The sequence below is a fragment of the Adiantum capillus-veneris genome, chromosome 18 (genome assembly GCF_014529385.1).
Source record: "Adiantum capillus-veneris isolate H3 chromosome 18, ASM1452938v2, whole genome shotgun sequence".
NCBI lineage: Eukaryota > Viridiplantae > Streptophyta > Polypodiopsida > Polypodiales > Pteridaceae > Adiantum > Adiantum capillus-veneris.
In genome coordinates this window covers 118,295,493-118,316,932 of record NC_140948.1, presented here as the reverse complement: position 1 = coordinate 118,316,932, position 21,440 = coordinate 118,295,493, and the positions used below count along the sequence as shown (strand labels likewise).

Here is a 21,440-nt window from a genome sequence, read left to right as displayed (position 1 = left end):
TACAGACTCTGGCGTGGCAACACACTCAACTCCAGCTCAAGACTCACAGATACAATGGGGGTGTCGAGGCTCAGATGTGCAGGGATGGTGAAGACGTGCTGTGTGTATAGACTCTCTGCCCTAGACCACGACGCTGGACCAGATGTGAAGAAGATGATGATCCTGACCCCATAGCTACTACTCACATGTACCACCATAAAGAGGCACCCACGGCTTATAAATGTTAGCCATGTGGTGACTTGGTCACGATATGCACTAGACCAGTCCGTATCTCTGCTGCCACGTGTCACTGCCCAGCCCAGAGAGTCCGTCCAGTGTGAACTAGCCTAGACCAACTGTACTAACTGTGTGTCCTGTGATAGTGACACTGTAGCCTGCTATACTGCTACTAGGATAGAGGGGGCTAGGAGCTGTTCAACAAACTCCCCTCACATAGAGACCCCCTGCTCTTCAAGAGGAGAAATCAATCTCTCTTCGACAGGAGAAACCACCACATCTCGAGGCTTTGGATCAAATCAAGAGAGAGCTAGAAGAGCTTCGGTCTCAGCAAGAGACTAAGGCTATGGTATGGTGTAGCTTGTGTCGCTCTCCAGGACATCCTCCACAGGACTGTCCCCTTCGGGCTTATTGCCACTTTTGCGAAAAGTCGGGGCATGAATGCTACTATATCAAGGGATTGCGGAAAATACAACAAAGTCTAGGTCCTTCTCTCCAACAAGGGATAGCGCCTGCATCCAACATGGTTTCACCCTATGGCCATCAAACCCCGATGCCACCTCTGCTGACAACACCTCCTATGCAAGCTATGCACAACAACTTTGCATCCCCCAGCTTTTATCATGCTAGTACTCCTTCAGTTCCCCAAAGCTTCTACAGTTCAGCATCCGGCCCCATGCCGCAAGGGCCGAGACCACCTCGCCCCTTCAATAGGCCAATTTTGTGCTACAGGTGCGAGAAGTATGGACATTATCAGAGCAAATGTTCGTTGCCAGAAGGGTCCCCTCCTTGCTGACACTGCCCTGAAGCTAAGGATCACTATAGTAAGGACTGCCCAAAACAACGTGCATCCACATCTGCAAGCACAAGCCAGAACCAGCAGGAGTTTACATTCCCAAAGGTTAACCTCATCATAGTAAGCACCATTCCACAGGCCGCGCCTTCCACTCTTGTAGTTGCCTATCGCCATGGACTGAAGGAGGTGGAAGAGCCGGCTGGTGTGCTCACATGGGCACAGAGAGCTGCTCCTGGCCTCAGCGTCCGTGGCGGTCCAATTTTTTCATCTCCAGTCACACAAATGAGTCAAACTCCCTTAGTAGCTGACAAACCAGCAGGTAGTGCCAAGAGCCAACCTACCTCTCTTCTATGCGATATTGATGGTGCTTTCATGGAAGCACTAGAGGAATTGTGAAAGCTTAAGATACCAGAGCAAGATCTAATCAAAAGAGAGAAGCCTACAGTAGAGTCTATCTTGAAAAACACCTTTCAGCAAGTGTCACTGTACGACATGCTTCGACTTGATGCAAATTTTAGAAGTGACACCCTTTCCATCATCCAGTCTCTGTATCCTGGTGCAGGGCCTGGTGGCGGGCACCTGCCTGTGCAGCCCTTGGAGTCCTACATGATTTCTTATCTAGCTGCTCCCCTCACCAACTACAAAAGTCCTCGTCTCACTGTGGCTATTCTTTGGCATCAATTCTTAGGCGTCATAGTGGATGGTGGATCTGGAATCAATCTAATGTCAGAATTTACTATGTTGGCCTTAGGTCTGCAACCTACCAACCCTGCTCCATGCTGTTACATTGGCAGACTAGAGGATAGTCTACCTTGTGGGCATAGTAGAGAAGGTGCCTCTGATGGTACAAGACTTCACATTTAGCTTGGATTTTGTGGTGGTCAGTCTTCCTCAGGTGAAGGGAGGATTTCCTTTGCTTATTGGTAGACCATGGTTGCGGCATACTAATGCACTTCACGATTGGGGAAACGACGCCATGTGGATACATACTCCTGGCTTCCCTATGCAACCAATCCGGCTTGAAGGAGGTATGGATCCAGTGGTTCATCACAGCTCATTGGTAGTATAGTCGAACCCCGACCCTGAGCAGGCCATCCTACCTGACGGGTCTGATGAAGACCTGCTGCAGTGGCTAGAAGCTACCACATCGATGCCGTGCTATGTAGTCTCTATTCAAGCCTCACGTGTGCCTGTAACACTCTCTCTCCCAGCTCCTCAGGCCGACATCAGTGTCCCAAGCCCTACAGCCGAAAGTGTGCCAATCAAAGAAGTAATTCGGTTAGTCCCTGACGACCATGATTCGAGTGTTCATCTGATGGAAGCCGTCGGCCTTGGTGAACCTATAAAACATCACCGAAGGGGGAAGAAATATCCTCTGCATGAGCTCGCCAATGTTCCACCTCTTGCTCTAACATCCCCGGGGCTGAAGCCCCGCCCACTCAAAAGCACTTTGCTATGTCTGTGTCTGATGACTTACCCTTCGAGGAGCTTCCACCAGGATGGTTACAAGAGGAGTATGCAGAGTTTGCAATCGATCAAACACTAGCCTATGATGTCTCGAAGCTCCAAGAGGCAGCCCACTTTTCATCTTCCGAAGCACCCTCCCCAGTTATACCTCTTGACCCGGTCAAAGAAGCCAACCTGGGCGACCCTGACAACCCTCAACACGTCCTATTAGCAGCCTAGTTATGGGAGCATCCTTACTTGATCAGGTAGTTTCTTTTATACACTCTTTTATAGATGTTTTTGCTTGGTCCTACAAGGATTTGGAAGGGATCCCACCAGAATTGGGTGTCCACACTATCCCTCTGGTTGAAGGGGCTAAGCCTGTCAGAGGTCGAGCTTACAAGCTCAACCCAAAGTATGCAGAGGCTGTCAAGTCAGAGCTCGAGAAAATGCAAGAGGCATGGATCATTGTACATGTGGAGCACTCTGAGTGGTTATCACCCATGGTGATAGTGAAGCAGTCCAATAAAATCTGTGTGTGCGTAGATTACTGCGCTCTGAACAAGGTAACTATCCCAGATGGTTTGCCCACACCTTTCACTGAGCGTGTGCTTGAAGATGTAGCAGGGCATGTATTATACAGTTTCATGGATGGGTTCAGTGGATACAATCAGTTGGGCATCCATCCAGGTGATCAGCTTAAAACGGCCTTTGTGACTCCCTGGGGTACTTTTATCTACACTAGAATGTTGTTTGGATTGAAAAACGCTCCACCTTCCTTCAATCGAGCAATATATCTCATATTCTGTTCTTTACTTACAGATCATCTTCGCATCTTCATGGACGATTTTTCGACCTTCTCAGGTACTCAATGTTCAACCCCAGTGGAAAATCTAGAGGAGCACCTCGCTCAACTCGCTGCTGTTTTCCTCAGGTGCAGAGAGGCACGCCTAAAGCTCAATACTAACAAATGTCATTTTTTGGTCACTGAGGGCACACTTCTAGGCCATGTGGTGTCTGCCAAAGGTATAGCACCTGACCCAGAGAAGATCGTGGCCATCTTGAAGTTACCACCTCCCATCAACCCGAAAGGTATTCAGAGCTTTGTAGGCCACACAGGCTATCATCGCAGGTTTATACGAATGTATGCACAGGTGGCTCAACCATCGACCCGACTCACTAGTGCTACTGTACCGTTTAGATGGTCAAACCCTGAGGCTGAAGTATTTGAATACTTGAAAAAGCGCCTAACTGAAGCACCTATTTTAGTGGCTCCAAATTGGTCTCTCCCTTTTCATGTGCATACTGATGCCAGTCAACTGGCTGTGGGGGCTGTGCTGACTCAGCCTAGTAAGGAGTACAACCTGGATCGCCCTGTTCACTATGCAAGTCACCTGCTCACCAAAGCAGAGCGCAACTACATCACCATTGAAAGGGAAGGTTTGGCTATGGTGTATTCTTGACAGAAGTTTCGTCATTACTTGTTAGGGGTTCACTTCACTATCATCACGAATCATCATGCACTACGCTATGTTTTGAATAAACCCCAAGTTGCAGAAAGAGTCTGGAGGTGGCTACTAATATTCTAGGAATTCGGTTTCGAAGTAGTTCTTAGTCCAGGCAAGCGGCATGTCATGGCCAACCATCTCTCTCGCATACATACAGGTGAGCCTGATACTGGGGTTGATGATGACTTTCCGGATAGTCATCTCTTGAAGGTCGACATGACCCCAGAATGGTATGGAGACGTGTTACATCTGCTCTCTATTGGCCTATATCTTGAGAATGCTTCTCCCTTGCAAAAAAGAAGACTCTGTCTGAAGTCTAGACCCTTCTCTTTGATTGGCGGACAGCTCTACAAATCTGGGCCAAATGGTGTGCTGCGCAGATGCGTCTCCCCTCATGAAGTAGACCACATTCTGGAGGATGCACACAGTGGTCCTACAGGTGGCCACTACCCTGGTCACATCACGACGCAAAATATCTTACAGACCGGCTTATGATGGCCCTATATATTTAGAGATTCTATTGCTCTTGTCAAGATTTGTGATGTCTGTCAGCGATGTGCACCCAAGCCTATCAAGCAATCCAATCGCCTTATGCAAGTATCTATGGCGTGGTTGCCCTATGAGCGATGGGGCTTGGACTTTGTTGGTCCCGTTACTCCACCTCCTCAACTTGGCAATCGTAAGTATCTCGTGGTAGCAACGGATTATGCAACAAAGTGGGCCGAAGTGGTGGCTACCATCGACTGTACAACTGCCATTGTCGCAAAATTTTTGTATGAAAATATTTTTTGCAGGTTTGGGTGCCCTCTAGAAATCACCAGTGATCGAGGTAGTCATTTCGTCAACGACTTGATCTCCACACTCCTTACGAACTACAAAGATTTTTCATCGCAAATCTTGCTCTTACTATCCTAGAGCAAATGGGCAAGCTGAGAGCACTAACAAAGTGCTATTCGCGCTTCTCAGGAAAGCTTGTCACCTGCATCCAACGTCTTGGGTTCAGGCTATCCTCGGCACAGTTTGGGCTTATCGCACCTCTTTCAAGGCAACCACTAACTACACCCCATTCCAGCTAGCTTTCGGTCTAGAAGCAATTGCACCATATGAGTTCAACTCAGGTTCAGCAAGAGTGGGAAGTGTTCGTGTCACAGCGGGGATTGCTTCCGCAAAACCTCTCTCATCTCTCAATGTTGGAAGAAAGCAGGATGTTAGCTTCACATGCTCTCTAAGTCGAGCAACTTCGTCGCAAAGCGTGGCATGATCGCCATCTCGGAAAGTCGAAAATAACGCAGGGTTCCCTGGTGCTACTCTATTAAGCGAAGTATCTGAAAAAAGCTAAGAAGCTGGTCCCAGCTTGGAAGGGCCATTCATGGTACAAGAGATTTTGCCACAGGGGGCTGTCTAATTAGTCACTCTGGCAGGCGTTCCGTTGCCACTGGTAAATGGATCAAGAATCAAGTGCTATCACTCACTTACCTGACTCTTTAGAAATCTGGGTATTTTATCCCTCCCACCAACACCTTATGATTGTCCCGTCCTCAGACTCCGGCTCTACCTCTGACTCGAACTCAAAGTCTTCTAGCCAACAGGAAGATGATGAACATGAAGATGATGTGAAAAAGAAAAAGAAGAAGGCAATCACGCCGTTACTGAGCCATCAAATTCCTTGGCCTCCTTCTTCCAAAACTCAAACCAAATTCACTTTGAACTTCCATCTGCAGCAGCCTCATCCGTCTCTTCGAGAAGTTTTATCAAAAGATCAGCTACATACGCTAGGTCTGTCAGCATTAGCAGAGGCCGATCTGCCTTCTGATATTCCCATGGATATGGTGCATGAGGTTGTCAAGTTTTTTCCCAAAGTAAGAGGGCACCCACTGACTGCTACACGCATTGATCACGCTTTGGGGATGACAACCTTTCCTGCAGTAAAACCTGCTACGAGAACCTATTCACAACTTTCGAAAGATGCGACCATTAAGACATGCAAAGAGCTACTTAGTACTGGTCATGCTGACTATGCAAGAAATAAAAAGCTCTGGGCCATTTTCAAGTACTACTATTTGGTCAGAGCTGCTAAGTAAGCAAGGGCAGATGTGACGTGCCTACTATATTCTCGCACTGCGAAGGCCTATACTGCCTCATCCACACTATCCCGTGTGGCTTTTATCAAATTTTATTTACCTCTTTACAGTCGTGGGCAAAAAGATTCAGAGCTCAGGTGCAATCTGTGCAATCTAGCTTTCAATGCTTTGCAGCTGCCATGTTGGCCTGGGTCATTAACATACCTGTTAGTCCTATGGTAAAAAGCTCTGGGCCATTTTCAAGTACTACTATTTGGTCAGAGCTGCTAAGTAAGCAAGGGCAGATGTGACGTGCCTACTATATTCTCGCACTGCGAAGGCCTATACTGCCTCATCCACACTATCCCGTGTGGCTTTTATCAAATTTTATTTACCTCTTTACAGTCGTGGGCAAAAAGATTCAGAGCTCAGGTGCAATCTGTGCAATCTAGCTTTCAATGCTTTGCAGCTGCCATGTTGGCCTGGGTCATTAACATACCTGTTAGTCCTATGGATGTGGATGCGGATATGCGGCATAAAAGCTCTAAGGCAAAAGGGAAAGATATTGAACAGACAATGGATCTACCTGGGAAGCCTAAGAAAAAGAGGGCGAAGGTAGTGAAGGACACAGTAGAATCTTTAATATCACTGCCAGTTTCGGAAAGCCAGCAGCTTCGAGTGAAGCAACCTGTTCGACGTTCCTCGCATACACCCGCTACTGGTTCGATGGTAAGTTCAGGCGTTGCAGATCACACTATGCATGTCATAGCTGTGGCTTCTACAGTGTGTGTTCGTCTCTCTACTGCTGCTATTTTTACTCCTACCACACTGACTAGCCCCCAAGCCCGAGTGGGAGTTGCTTCTTCTCTTATGCCTAGTCCTGCTGCAACCACTCCCACCGTCTCTACTCCGCCAGAGAGGCATGCTCCCAATCCACCACCACGAGCAGTGCCACTTGCCACGCCAGTGCCACCAGCTGTACCACTTGCCAGCTCTCTTTACCCTGACACTGTTACAGGACCTTCCACAGTGTCGGACTCTACATCACTTTTTCGGCTATCTGAGGATATACTGCAGGAGTCGAGGCAAGCCATTGCCACCATTGAGCTTGGAGTAGAGCGGTTGGCAGCCACTAGCGTCATGCAGCTACCTACGCAGCTATGGAGGGATCTCTGCGAGTTGCTGAGAGCGCCATCGCCGATCGGGATGCTACTATTTTCGCACTCCAACAGGCCTTGAAGTTAAAGTCTCAAGTGATTAACGACCTTCAAACTCAGGTACAAGGATTTTGAGAACTGCTCTTACATGAAAATAGGGCAACCCAACCTACGATGATGGATATGGGGTATGGATGGACTGGAGCAGGTACACCAGTGCAAAATACAGCAACCGGTCCTTCTCAACAATTTATGGGACTCAACTTACGATGATGGATATGGGGTATGGATGGACTGGAGCAGGTACACGAGTGCAAAATACAGCAATGGATCCTTTTGAGCAATTTATGGGACTCTACCCACAGACTCCAGTTCAATACTACAATCAACAATATCCTCAGGGGTTTTAGGCATCACCATTGCCTCAGATGCAGAACGTTACTTGCTGTGACGGTATTGCTGGAGCACACCGTCATGGCTGTGTTACTCGACGTCCTTAGTACACAACAGGACAGGTGCTACCCTCTGCCAAGCAGCAGGTGGTTGGTCCCTTCCCAGTTGGCCTAGTTACAGACAGGAGAGCTCACATACAGTAGGGCCCCACCATTGATTTGATGGCTCCACCTTCAGAGACTGATGCTTCGGGTGGTGTGGCGACTAATCTTTCTCTTGGGTGACTGGGCAGTTCTTTATAATGACAGTGATGGGCAGTAGAGGTTTCTTTGTGGTCGATTAGCAGTTTCAGTTGTTTCTCTCACCGAGACGGTGAGCGGTCTTGTGGCAGGCAACCTGTAGCAGGCTACAATGTCACTTTCACAGGACACACAGTTAGTACAGTTGGCCGAGGCTGGTTCACACTGGACTGGACGGACTCTCTTGGCTGGGCAGTGACACGTGGCAGGGGATACGGACGATGGTCTAGTGGACATCGTGGCCAGGTCACCACCACTCAGTTACCACTCAGTTGGGGATAGATTTAGATGGCTTACATTTATGAGCCGTTAGTGGCTCTTTATGGTTGTACATATGAGTAGCAGCTATTAGGTCATCGGATTATCTTCTAGCTCTATGGTCCAGCGTCGTCGTTAGGAGTAGTGAGTCTATACACACAGCACGTCTTCACCATCCCTACACATGTGAGCCTCGACACCCCATTGTACCTGTGAGTCCTGGGCTGGAGCTGAATGTGCTGCCACTCCAGAGTCTGTATCAGTTCTTTGAGATAGTCGAGTCATATGTTGTGGTTTGCTGCTGTTGTGTCTCTGTGAGCTCAGTTGTTGTCTATTGTTCCCTTGTTTTCAGTCTGTTTTGATGAGATTGTCACGCATATTGCACTGAGGAGCACCCACTGTAGAGAGCACGACACACTATCTGCGCTACACAAACACTCTTTGATAAGACCTAAAGCATCCATATTCGACGATTCCATGGCTTTCCGGCGCTTGTATATACACTGGTCAAACGAATCCATGTGAAGCTCACACACACACACACACACACACACTTTTTTTGGGGTTTTTGATATTTGACTGTTATTGACACAGACAAACACACACAGGCTGGCTGTACAGAAACACTAACACCTCTCTCTCTGTTATTGACACAGACAAACACTAACACAGGCTGGCTGTAGAGATTCAGGAGAGGCTTGGCGTCTATTCCATGAGAAGTCTCCCCCACCAGTGATTACTTCTACAGAGATATGGGGGCAGTATGCAACATCTTTATACACTGTACCTGGACAACCACCACTATCAGACGCACCACAGCCATGTCCGGCTACGAGCACCTTCTTTACCACTGAGATGGTAAAGGAGGCCATTGACAGGATGAAGACCAGACAGGCAGAGGATCATGAGGGTTTGGTAGCAGAGCACATTATACATGCTGGGGATTTGTTGGCAGAGATGCTTGCACGGCTTTTCAACCGTGTCATGTGTGAGGTCTTCCCTGAGTCTTGGAGATTATCTACTATTGTATCTATCTTCAAGACAGGAGACCCCACTGTGCCAGGGAATTACCGTACTATCATGGTAGGACACACATTGGCACGGTTATATGCATCCATCCTCGAGCATAGGCTGAGCAGTTGGGTAGAGATTATGGGCATACGGGCACCTGGGCTAGCTGGTTTCAGAAGGGGTTTCTCCACACTAGATCATGTCTTTACACTCAGAGCTATCATTGAGGAGGGGCGAGCACATGGTAGACGGATATACTGCAGCTTTGTGGATTTCCGCAAAGCTTTTGACACAGTACCGAGGGCCAGATTGATGCACTGACTTATGGAATTGGGGGTACCCACAGAGCTGATCTGGGGGATTATGGCATTGTACAGTTTAGTGATGGGTCATGTACGCACATCAGAGGGGATATCTGACATAGTTCACTCCACTATCGGAGTGAAACAGGGATGCCCCCTGTCCTCTACTTTATTTGGCATGTATGTTGATGGGGTCTCTGATTATATTGACAGAGGTGGAGATAGAGGTGCTCAGCTTGCAGGGACATGGATCCCTCTTTTATTGTATGCTGATGATATCGTGTTGATATCAGAATCGCCAGAGGGTATGCAGAGACATTTGGACGCATTGCATAGTTTTGCAGAGGATAGTGGATTGTCTGTCAACCTTGGTAAAACCAAGGTCATGGTATTTAATACCACGCTACAGTGGGTTAGGAGATCAGCACCTACTTTCACATATGGGCAGGACAATATGGAGTACATTGGGGTGGTCTTTAGTGGATCGAGGTTCACACTGAAAGTGGCAGCAGACACTAGATTGACTCGTGCCTATGCAGCCCTAGGTGGTTTAGAGAGGATTTGTTCGCAGGTTCAGTCCCAGGAACCTCGAACAAAGCTTTGGCTTTTCGATACTTTGGTCGCTTCAGTTATGCACTACGGGGTTCAGGTTTGGGGACCGTCTATTGACAGTGCTGGATGGAGTAATATGGAGAGACCCTTGATATCTATGATTTCTAGGCTGATTAGAGCCAAGGCCTCAGTCCCACATGACATCATACGAGCGGAGCTGGCTGCCCCACGTATGGAGGTTGAGGCACTCACCAGATTAGTATCATTTGTACACAGCTTATGGGACACCACCAGGGATAGGTATGCCAGGCTTGCTCTTGAGTCATCCAGACAGCTGGCATGACAGGGAGATACATCATGTTGGTATGCACAGATGAGCTCATGGTTTCAGAGGCATGGTTTCAGCATGGACAGGCTGCCCCCTTTCCAGTATTCTCTTGATGCACCACAGAGGCAGAGGGGACACCACCACCACAGAGCTCGGTTCCCACCCATACACACACACCAGCGGTACTCTCATTGATCGAGGTATAGAGTTAGGGAGATCGAGACGACCGTGACTGAGGAGGGGAGCCACGCAACACCGGCGGAGATTGCGGCAAAGGATCCACAGGATTCTAGCACGACACCCAGAGTGTCGATCAGGATAGGCTTCATGTTACTACTATATTGTATCATGGTGACACTTATCCCCACTTTGTACCTTTATGGCATGATACCATTGCTCAGCCTACCAGCCACCCATAGGAGTCAGTAGCACTCCTATCAGTTCTTTGTTTGTAGTTTTCTTTGTTTGTACCCAGACTTGGTACTAGACTCATCATTGTAATCAGTTGGTCTCATAGGTCATTTTGGCCTTTTGTAGACGTTAATATATCATTTCATTTCTCTCACACACAAAACGACAGAAGGACCGCGTGCAAGCGAAATCAAACTTCAACCACCGAGGCGCTGTGAAGGGCCTGCATAGGGTAGAAGATGTGCAAAACAGAGTCGCGCGACAAACGAGTGGCAGAAGGATTTACCACGCACCCAAATTCCCCAGGCGCGCACGGGCGCGCGCACACACACACAGACTCTTTTTGGGGTTTTTGATTTTGACTGCTATTCACACACACGCACACAGAAGGTGGCTGAACACGAAGCCACTCTCACACACACGCACACTGGCTATGTAGCGCTGCAGAAAAGATGGCAAACGATATGCTTTAATTAACACACACACACACACACACACACACACACACACACACACACTCGGTAGCAAACACTACAGCAGGACTACGCACCCGGCTGGTTGCAGCAGCAGGCCGCACAGGTCGCAGGCAAGGAACAGGGCGCATAGCAAGCAACAAAATCTCCTTGGGCGACAGGGAGCACGGGCAAGTGCGCTGAGGGTGCTGCAGGAGATCGCGCAGGTGGACAAGGGGGGCGCCCCGCAAGGGCACACGCAGGGTTCAGCTGGACAACTACCACACACACTCACAAAACACACTTTTTTTTTTTCGTAATGTCATTTTGAATTACCAATGCGAAACCTCAAGACGAGGAAAACCATGAAAAATACTACAAAGGGGAAATCAGAAACAGTTAAAGTAGAGTTGGTAATGGCTAATAGGAATCTCATCCAAGTCATAGGCCACTTGGAGAGACTGTACAAGAGATGTCTTAAAGAAGAAAACATAGTCCACTCGCATTTGCTGAAACATGAGGGAGTTACGTGCTCTCCACAGCGTCCAAAGCACCCAGAGTCTGACCCAGCCAAAAAAGTATGTGTGCAGCTGAATCAAAGGCGGAAGCACTCCAGATAGCCAGAAAGATCTACCGAAATGTATGCCAGGAAAACGCGTGCGAAGAGCCGTAGAGATGCAGTCCACAAACTGTAGCGTATGAGGACAAGACCACAGTCAATGTGGAATGGTCTCAACAGCTGCACCACATCGAACACATCGCGAAGAGGCCAATCTTCTAGATCGCAGAAATTTGCCAATCGGGAGAACCCCAACAATGCATCTCCACATAAACAGTCTCTCCTTCAGAGGCAATTTCGCATGCCACACTGTCATGACTTTACTCCGCCACCAAGCAACACTCTTGTTCATATTCCATACTTATTACAGTGCTCGTAGATCCAGGAGAACGACTGCAAATGGCCGTAACTTTCTTTGCAGAATTCAAAGAGGCCGAAGAACCAGCATAGCGCCAATCAGAAATTCGGTTTTCCACAACCAGCGGTGGAACAGGAGATATGGAGTCAACCAAATTTTTAACGGTGTCCCACATGCGCCTATAGTGCATCCCAAGCCCAAAGATAAGAGCATAAATACGCGTTTGGAATGCAACCTTGATTATTTGAGCAGCTTTCCCTCACTTTCCTTTCCTTGTGTGCGAGGACCTGCTCAAGTATAAGAATCTCCTTAGTTTCTTCTACCTTTAATTGCTTCTTTGGCTCCCTGTCCTATGACACTTCATCTTTGAGAGGTCTCTATAGACTCACTTGAAATGCATTATGACATCATTCAAGTGTGTGGCAACTTTAGTCTGAAGGATACGTCCTTGTATCTTTTTGGAAATATGGCAGGGTCCATAGTATTGCATACTTAACATTGGGAAAAGCCTCTGCTTACTCTTCTTCTTTCTAAGGCATCCTGTTGTTCCTTGGTCTGAAGCTGAGAGTGCTTCCAGCCAGTCACTTGTGGATGTTACATTGTGAATTTTATGGGTTCAGCTGAGCATCGACTCCACTGTGGTTATCTCTGTTGTCCTATGTTATCCGTCCATTTAATTTGTTATACAAGTTGCTTATGATTTTGTTGTCTTAGTCTCTTTGAGGGTGAGATTTTACTCGCACTATATTGAGAGGCACCCACACTAGAGAGGACTTGGCACATTACACTTTTCATTCAACACAGCCTACTCGGTAGGAATAAGTGGCAGTACATGCCCAGACAGTGATGTGTCTGACTGAAGGCCTGGCACAGCTGCAAAACAGCCCTTCTCCCTACCATCTCCTGGGAGATACTGAAGCTATCACATATAGGAGGTAACTCTAACAGGCTCCTTTGTCCTATAATGCCATTTTTGTAATTTATTAAATCCTTTATGAGAAAGTGCTTGTTGAGTTGCATGCATGTTAGGATGTTACAGATTGGGGTGAATGAGTGAATAACAGTGCGTTCATTGTTGAATAGAGATGCTCGACAATGGAAGTGATTTATTCCATTTTTTCTGCAGGTTGTATGATCCTCGTGTGGCAAAGTTACACTCATTGATCGAAGATAGTTTCTTTCCATCAACAGAGTTCTCAGAAACTAAAGTTTTGGAGGTGTTGATTGAATTAGGGCTGAAAACTTCCTTGGGCTTAAAAGATTTATTGGACAGTGCAACTTCTGTAGCATCTGTAGGTTTGATTGATGAAAAACGAGCCTTTATGATGGGAAAATGCTTACTAGCTCACATTGATCGGTTGGGTCTGGATCTTGAGGTTGAACCTGCTGATACAATCATGACTGCAGATACTGTTTTCAATCCAGAAACAGGTGTCGTGTACCCAAAAAATGAGTCTTCTGGCGAGCAGAAGGGTCAGTTTGAGTACACAAAAGCATTTGAATCAGCTCATGATGCATCTGAGCGAATCACAGATAGGCAGTTTTGGGTTAACTTGAGTGGTATTAATTGGTGTCCAGTTTTGACTGCCGCACCAGTCCCAGACCTTCCATGGCCCAAAGAACTAAAAAGCTCATTAGTTTCTCCCAGGATTGCAAGGCCCAAATCTCAAATGTGGCATGTGTCTGCAACTATGCGTATTGTTGATGGTGAATTTTGTTCAAGGCTTATGATGTCTAAGCTTGGTTGGCTAGAGAAACCTAACTTGAGTATATTAGCTATGCAGTTAATTGAACTTTCAAAGCATCATGCTCAGCTACAATCAGAGCAGTCTTTGAGATTGGACATGGAAGAATTGGACACGAGTGTTGCACAGTTCAATAAGACTCTTGATGAGGTGGTTCCAGTCCTATACAGTCTCATGGAGGAGTCTTTGACTTCTGAAAGTGCCTATAGCTTGAAGTCAATGCTTGAAGATATATGTTGGGTTTGGGTGGGAGATGCTTTTGTTCTTCCTACACAGGCTGCTTTTAGTTCACCATCTCATTTTCAGCCCTATCTGCATGTAATTCCTGCAAATTTAGGTGGCTATCAAGCTCTTCTTTCAGGATTAGGTGTCAAAGAGACATTTGATGTTTTTGATTTAGCAAATGTACTGCAACACGTTTCAGCAGACAGAAAGGGGGCAGTTCTGAACAAAGAGCTCCTTGATTTTGTTGTACGAGTGCTGGAAGCCATTTACGAAATTCTACTTGTAGGTGATGGGATCCCAAGTCAAAGCTTCCTAAGTGCCATCCTGGTTCCAGATTCAAATGGTTTTTTGACTCCTGCCAGAGATCTTATTTATAATGATGCTCCTTGGCTTGCCGAGAGCATGCTCAGGCCAGCAGAAATGAAGCATTTTGTCAATGTAAATGTGCCAAATGAACTGGCGGACAGACTTGGAGCTAAGTCGTTGCGTTATCTATCTTTTGTAGACAAAGAGATGACAAAAGACTTGCCATGCCTCTCCGCAGACAACATCCAAAGTATTCTCTCCAAGTATGGGAAGCAGTCAACATTAATATTTGATCTTCTTGAGATAGCTGATAAATGCAAAGCACAGAAGGTACATATTCTGTATGACAAGAGGTCCCATCCTGAGACCTCTGTTCTTCAACCAAACCTAGGTATAGTACGACACTGCGCTCAGAAAAGGAATTTAAAATCATCTTGCTCAATTTATGTTTTTTAAAACTGTCAGGCCAGTTCCAGGGTTCAGCTTTGACAGTTGCATTTGAGGGTGTGGAACTCACAACAGAGGAAGTATGCAACTTACAGTTGTCTCCATCATGGAGTCGTCGAGGACAAAACAATAACTATGGTCCTGGTCTTTTGAGCTGCTATACCATAACAAATCTACTGCAATTGGTATCGAAAGGATGCTTTTATCTTTTTGATCCGTCTGGTTCAATCTTAGCACATTCTATCACCAACAACAAACCTTCAGTAACAAGCTCAGCCCAAGGCAAAGTGTACACACTGCAAGGTTTTTCTCTCATCATATTAAGACTTTTGCTCTCTGCTTCTGTTAGACTGACATATGATGCATGTCTTCTTTGTGTAAAAGCAAGGGGTGAAGAACACTATTCTGACATTATGTCTAGTTAACACAATTACATACTATCTTTTATTTGGTGGGGTACTTACCTGACAACAATTTTAAACATATCTTGTATACAGAAACAGATATACCTCAGAGATTTGCCGATCAGTTCATTCCATTCAGATTTAAACAGGAAATTTCTTGGGAAAAGCCAAATGTTACCATTTTACGCATGCCTTTGTACACAGATGTAGCATTGGGTGAAGATAAAAAATGGTTCAGAAGTGAAAGCAGTGAAGCTCTTGTTGATCACATTTTTGAAACCTTCATCTACCATGCACCCACATCATTGCTGTTCTTAACTTCAGTTGAAGCAGTAAGTATGAATCATGGGATCCTCTCATTTGTCCTTCCTTTTCCTTTTATAATATATATGTCTATTTCTAGAATCATGTGTGTGTGTGTGCCAAAGTAGCAGGGCGATTAATATAAAGCCCTCCTCGTGTAGCTCCAGTCTGATCCACATAAATCGGGCCTACAGGTCACGCGCCATGATCAATATCTTCCCTTTTACATGCCCAAAATGGTGGGTTTAAAAAAAAAAATAAAAAAAATCTACGAAGTTCTTGAGCAGAGCTACGCACTAGAAAAGGTCCGGAGGGGATCGAGAGTAACCTCTTGGCATTTACCCCCAACATATAGTTGCCAAAGATCCTGTCTGAGTACTTTGTTCCTCACCGTGTAAAAGGTGTGTATGGGGGGAGTTGGGGTCCTACTGGAATGGGGGCAGGTCCATGATGTCCAAGCCATGGGATGTAAACCACTCTGTGACGTGTGAATACCATGATCTTGTCTCTCCCTCTTGATGCAGCTATATCGATGCCTCAAAAGATCTGCATGTAAGTCTGGACTCTGTTTGGTGGGAGCTCTCTCATGCGCCGGATGAAGCAGTGTCTGAACTAAGGCCTTCACTAGCATCGGCGGTGCAACTAGCTCTGCTTTGATAATGAGTGTAGGTTTGCTAGTAATGGTGTTTGATAAGTCCACCTGGGCATCACACTCTACCTATGACCTGTGCATATAGAGAGTGAATGGCCCATTTTATCTCAGATGGTATCTTTAGCTCCTGGAGGCGCTGAAAGAGTCTCTCACTAAGAATAGTATCAAAGGCCTTGCTTTCGAGTCAGCTGAGTCTATCTCCAAACTGAGTGGTGGTGATGACATGGCCACGATGTCCACTAGACCACCGTCGATACCCTGCCACGTGTCACTCCCCAGCCCAGAGGGTCCGTCCAGTGTGAACCAGACCAACTGTAACCAACTGTCCAACTGTCTGTCCTGTGAACTGACATTGTAGCCCTGCTACAAAAGGCCACATCCCACCACCCCCTTGGAGAACCCTCGCATATCGCATGACTATGCAGAGCACCTATACCAGGCTGACTATCTCAACTATCGACCACACCTTCGTGCTTCGCTGTCTGATCGATGGAGTGAAGGCATGGAAGAGGAGCTCTATTGCTACTTTATGATTGTACATATGAGTAGTCGTTTTGGGTCATTACCATCATCATCTTCATATATGGTCGAACGTAGTCGTTGAGAGTGAGTCTATACACAGAGCACTTATTCACCATCCCTGCACATCTGAGCCTCGACACCCCATTGTACCCGAGAGTCCTGGGTTGGAGCTGAGTGTGCTGCCACGCTAGATTCTGTGTCAGTTCTTTGAGATAGTCGAGTCATTTGTTGTGGTCTATTGTTGCTGTTGTGTCTCTGTGAGCTCCGTTGTTGTCTATTGTTTCTTGTTTTCAATCTGTTTTGAGTGAGATTGTCACGCACATTGCACTGAGGAGCACCCACTGTAGAGAGCACGACACATTATCTGCGCTACAGGTGCTCTCATTTTGGCGATCACGGTGGGACCTCAACTAAAATCTCACTCTGTGAGGTACAAATCTTGAAGCTAGTTGGGTCTATCTAGCTTCGCCTACCTTGCCTTGCACTGTTCTCCTCTCGCCTGGTCCAACTGGTCTAGTCCTCCCTCGCCCTAGTCATCTCTCGCCCTGGTCCAGCCAGTCCTCGTCCCTGGTCTAGTTCTCCTCGACCCTGGTCTAGTCCTCCTCGCCCCTGGTCCAGCCTGGTTTAGTCACTTGCCTGGTCTAGTAGAGTCTAGTCCAGTCTTCAACCAGTTCAAGGTTTTCTTGCCCAAAGCTTGGTTGGATTGGTGGTCACTGCATGACACATACAAGGCGGTCAGTCGAGCGTCAAAGCGCACTACTGAGCCCTCTGATGTACTATAACAGAAGACGACCTCTGGTACCTAGTAGAAGTCCATCAACCTCATCACCCATACCTCCACATACATCACCCATTCCTTCATCAGGTTCCACATCTTCAAGATCACCTTCTCCAGTAAAGCTCTCCTATTCTGCTACAGTAGGCTATTGAGCAACAAGCTCAGCAAGGGGCCACGGAGGCTTTGGCAAGTGTTTTGGCCAAGGTAAACATCAAGTTCCTCATTCTCTTTAGAAGATGCTGACGACCATGCAAGGAGGTTTGTATCTCTCTGTAGGAGTCGTGGTCTTAATAGAGAGGATGCTTATTTGGTACTCTTTCCATCTACCTTGGATGGCTTAGCAGACAAATGGTACAGCCAGTTTGCAGAAAACCATTTTGCAACTTGGGCAGCCTTAAGACAACAAATCTGTGCAGCATTTAGGCCAGGTGACTATCAGGAGAAGGTTTTGGATGAAATGGCCAACATGGTGCTCCAGCTAGAGGAGACTTTTTGTAGAACTTATGACGAAAACCAAGTCTCTGGTTGCCAAGCTTCCCCAGCAAACCGGTGAATTTATGGTTAAGAAGTGGGTAGAGAAGGCGCTTCCCAAAACTTCTCTGCAAAAACTCCGAGAGAGTCCCCGACCCGACGCCACTCTGGAGGAGTTCATCGCAGCTGCTACTAGGATAGAGGGGGCTAGGAAGATGTTCACCAACCCCCCTCACATAGAGACTCCCTCTGTGTTTTTGGAAAGTCCTGCTGATCCATTGACTTCTTTGCGTAGAGAACTTGAAGCCCTAAAACTACAACACGCTCTCGAAGAAGAGAAATCAATCTCTCTTAGACAAGAGAAACCACCACATCTTGAGGCTTTGGATCAAATCAGAGAGAGCTAGCAGAGCTTCAGTCTCAACAGGAGACTAAAGCTATGGTATGGTGCAGCTCTTGTCGCTCTCCAGGGCATCCTCCACAGGACTGTCCCCTTCGGGCTTATTGCCACTTCTGCGAAACGAAGAGAAGGATTGCTACTATATCAGGGGATTGCGGCAAATTCAACAAAGTCTAGGTCCTTCTCTCCAACAAGGGCTATCACCTGCATCCAACATGGTCTCACCGTATGGCCATCAAAACCTGTTGCCACCTCTGCTGACAACACCTCCTATGCAGCAAGGTATGCACAACAACTTTGCATCTCCCAGCTTTTATCATGCTAGTACTTCTTCAGTCTCCCAAAGCTTCTACACGTCAGCATCCGGTCCCATGCAGCAAGGGCAGAGACCACCTCCCCCCTTCAATAGGCCAATTTTGTGCTACAGGTGCGGAGAGTATGGACATTATCAGCGCAAATGTCCGTCGCCAGAAGGGTCCCCTCCTTGCCGACATTGTCCTGAAGCTAAGGATGACTATAGTAAGGACTGTCCAAAACAACGAGCATCCACATCTGCAAGCACAAACCAGAACCAAGAGGAGTTTACATTCCCGAAGCTTAACCTCATCACAGTAAGCTCCATTCCTCGTCTCACTGTGTCTATTCTTTGCCATCAATTCTCAGGCGTCATAGTGGATGGTGGATCTGGGATCAATCTAATGCCAGAATTTACTATGTTGGCCTTAGGTGTGCAGCCTACCCGCCCTGCTCCATGCTGTTACATTGGCGGACCAGAGGACAGTCTACCCTATGGGCATAGTAGAGAAGGTGCCTCTGATGGCACAAGACTTCACATTTAGCTTGGATTTTGTGGTGGTCAGTCTTCCTCAGGTGGAGGGAGGATTTCCTTTGCTTATTGGTAGACCATGGTTGCGGCATACTAAGGCACTTCATGATTGGGGAAACGACGCCATGTGGATACATACTCCTGGCTCCCCCATGCAACCAATTCGGCTCGAAGGAGATATGGATCCAGTGGTTCATCACAGCTCATTGTCAGTACAGTCTAACCCGACCCTGAGCAGGCCATCCCACCTGACGGGTCTGACGAAGACCTGCTGTAGTGGTTGCAAGCTACCGCCTCGATGCCATGTTATGTGGTCTCTATTCAAAACTCACTTGTGGTGGTAACACCCTCTCTCCCAGCTCCTCAGGCGGACACCAATGTCCCAAGTCCTACAATAGACAGTGTACCAGTCGAAGAAGTAAGTGTGTTAGTCCCTGATTCTCATGATTCAAATGTTCCTCTGATAAAAGCCGTCGGCCTCGGGGAACCTATAAGACATCACCGAAGGGGGAAGAAATCTCCTCTGCATGAACTCATCAATGATTTCCCGTTCCTCTAACATCTCCCAGATCGGACGCCCCACCCCGTCAAAAGCACTCTGTTATGTTTGTGTCTGAAGATTTACCCTTCGAGGAGCTTCCACCAGAATGGTGACAAGAAGGGTATGCGGAGCTTCCAATCGATCAAACATCCGCACATGATGTCTGGAAGCTCCAAGAGGCAGCTCACTTCTCAAAAGCTCACTTCTCAACTTCTGAAGTACCTTGCACAGTTACACCTCCTGACCCTCTCAAAAAAGTCAACCTGGGCGACCCTGACAACCCTCAACACGTCCTCTTAGCAGCTTGGTTATGGGAGCACCCCACATTACTTGATTAGGTAGTTTCTTTTATTCACTCTTTTAAGGATGTTTTTGCTTGGTCCTACAAGGATTTGGAAGGGATCCCACCAGAATTTGGTCTCCACACTATCCCTCTGGTTGAAGGGGCTAAGCCTGTCAGAGGCCGAGCTTAGAAGCTCAACCCAAAGTATGCAGAGGCTGTCAAGTCAGAGCTCGAAAAAATTCAAGAGGTAGGGATCATTGTACCTGTGGAGCACTTTGAGTGGTTATCACCCATGGTGATAGCGCCTAAGAAGTAGTCCAATAAACTTGGTGTGTGTGTAGATTACCACCTCCCATCAACCCAAAAGGGGTGCAGAGCTTTGTAGGCCACAGAGGCTATCATCGAAGGTTTATACGCATGTATGCACAGGTGGCTCAACCCCTAACACGCCTAACCAGTGCTACTGTTCCCTTTCAATGGTCAAATGTAGAGGCTGAAGCTTTTGCATACCTCAAAAAACGCCTTACTGAAGCGCCTATCCTAGTAGCTCCCAATTGGTCTCTTCCTTTTCCTGTGCATAGTGATGCCAGTCAATTGGGTGTGGGGGCTGTGCTGACTCAGCCTAGTAAGGAGTACAATCTGGATCGCCCTCTTCACTATGCAAGTCGCTTACTCACCAAGGCCGAACGCAACTATAACACTGCAGAAATTTTGGCATTATTTATTAGGGGTCCACTTCATAGTTATTACTGATCACCATGCCCTACGCTATCTGCTCAACAAGCCGCAAGTTGCAGGTTGAGTATGGCGATGGTGACTGTTATTTCAAGAATTTGATTTTGAAGTGGCAGTCAGGCCCGGCAAACATCATGTCCTTGCCGACCACCTCTCTCGCATTCACACGGGTGAAGAAGCAACGGGGGTTGCAGACGACTTTCCAGATAGCAGTCTCTTTAAGGTGGATACCACTCCCGAATGGTACGGCGATGTTTTGCATTTGCTTTCTACTGGCGTGTACCCAGAGAACGCTTCTCCACTGCAGAAGAGACGACTGTTGTTGAAGTCTAGGCCATTCACTCTGATTGGGGGCCAGCTATACAAGTCAGGACAGGATGGTGTTCTGAGGCGGTGTGTCGTCCCTCATGAAGTGGCGTATATTTTGGAGGATGCCCACAGTGGTCCCACTGGTGGCCATTACCCTGGTCATATTACTGCCCAGAAGATTCTCCAGTGTGTCTTATGGTGGCCCTATATTTTTCGAGATGCAATTGCCTATGTAAAAGTATGTGATGTGTGTCAGTGCTGTGGCCCTAAACCAAGCAAGCAGTCAAACCGTCCTTTGCAGATTTCTATGGCATGGCAGCCCTTTGAGAGATGGCGCATTGATTTTGTGGGTCCAATTACTCCCTCCGCCCAACCAAGCAATCGGAA

At 47.2% G+C, this 21,440-nt stretch overlaps 1 protein-coding gene across 4 annotated transcripts in view; it reads left to right on the top strand.

Annotated features, from left to right (window-relative positions):
• The window catches only part of LOC147436281 (Zinc finger, C3HC4 type (RING finger) family protein), a 219,056-nt gene that overhangs the window by 62,292 nt on the left and 135,324 nt on the right, over window positions 1–21,440 (top strand). For all 4 annotated transcript variants that reach the window (XM_086489205.1, XM_086489206.1, XM_086489208.1 and 1 more), the window contains 3 exons: window positions 13,233–14,773; window positions 14,848–15,132; window positions 15,327–15,565. In XM_086489205.1, the coding sequence (XP_086345331.1) occupies window positions 13,233–14,773; window positions 14,848–15,132; window positions 15,327–15,565 (2,065 nt within the window). The remainder of the gene's footprint in view (window positions 1–13,232; window positions 14,774–14,847; window positions 15,133–15,326; window positions 15,566–21,440) is intronic.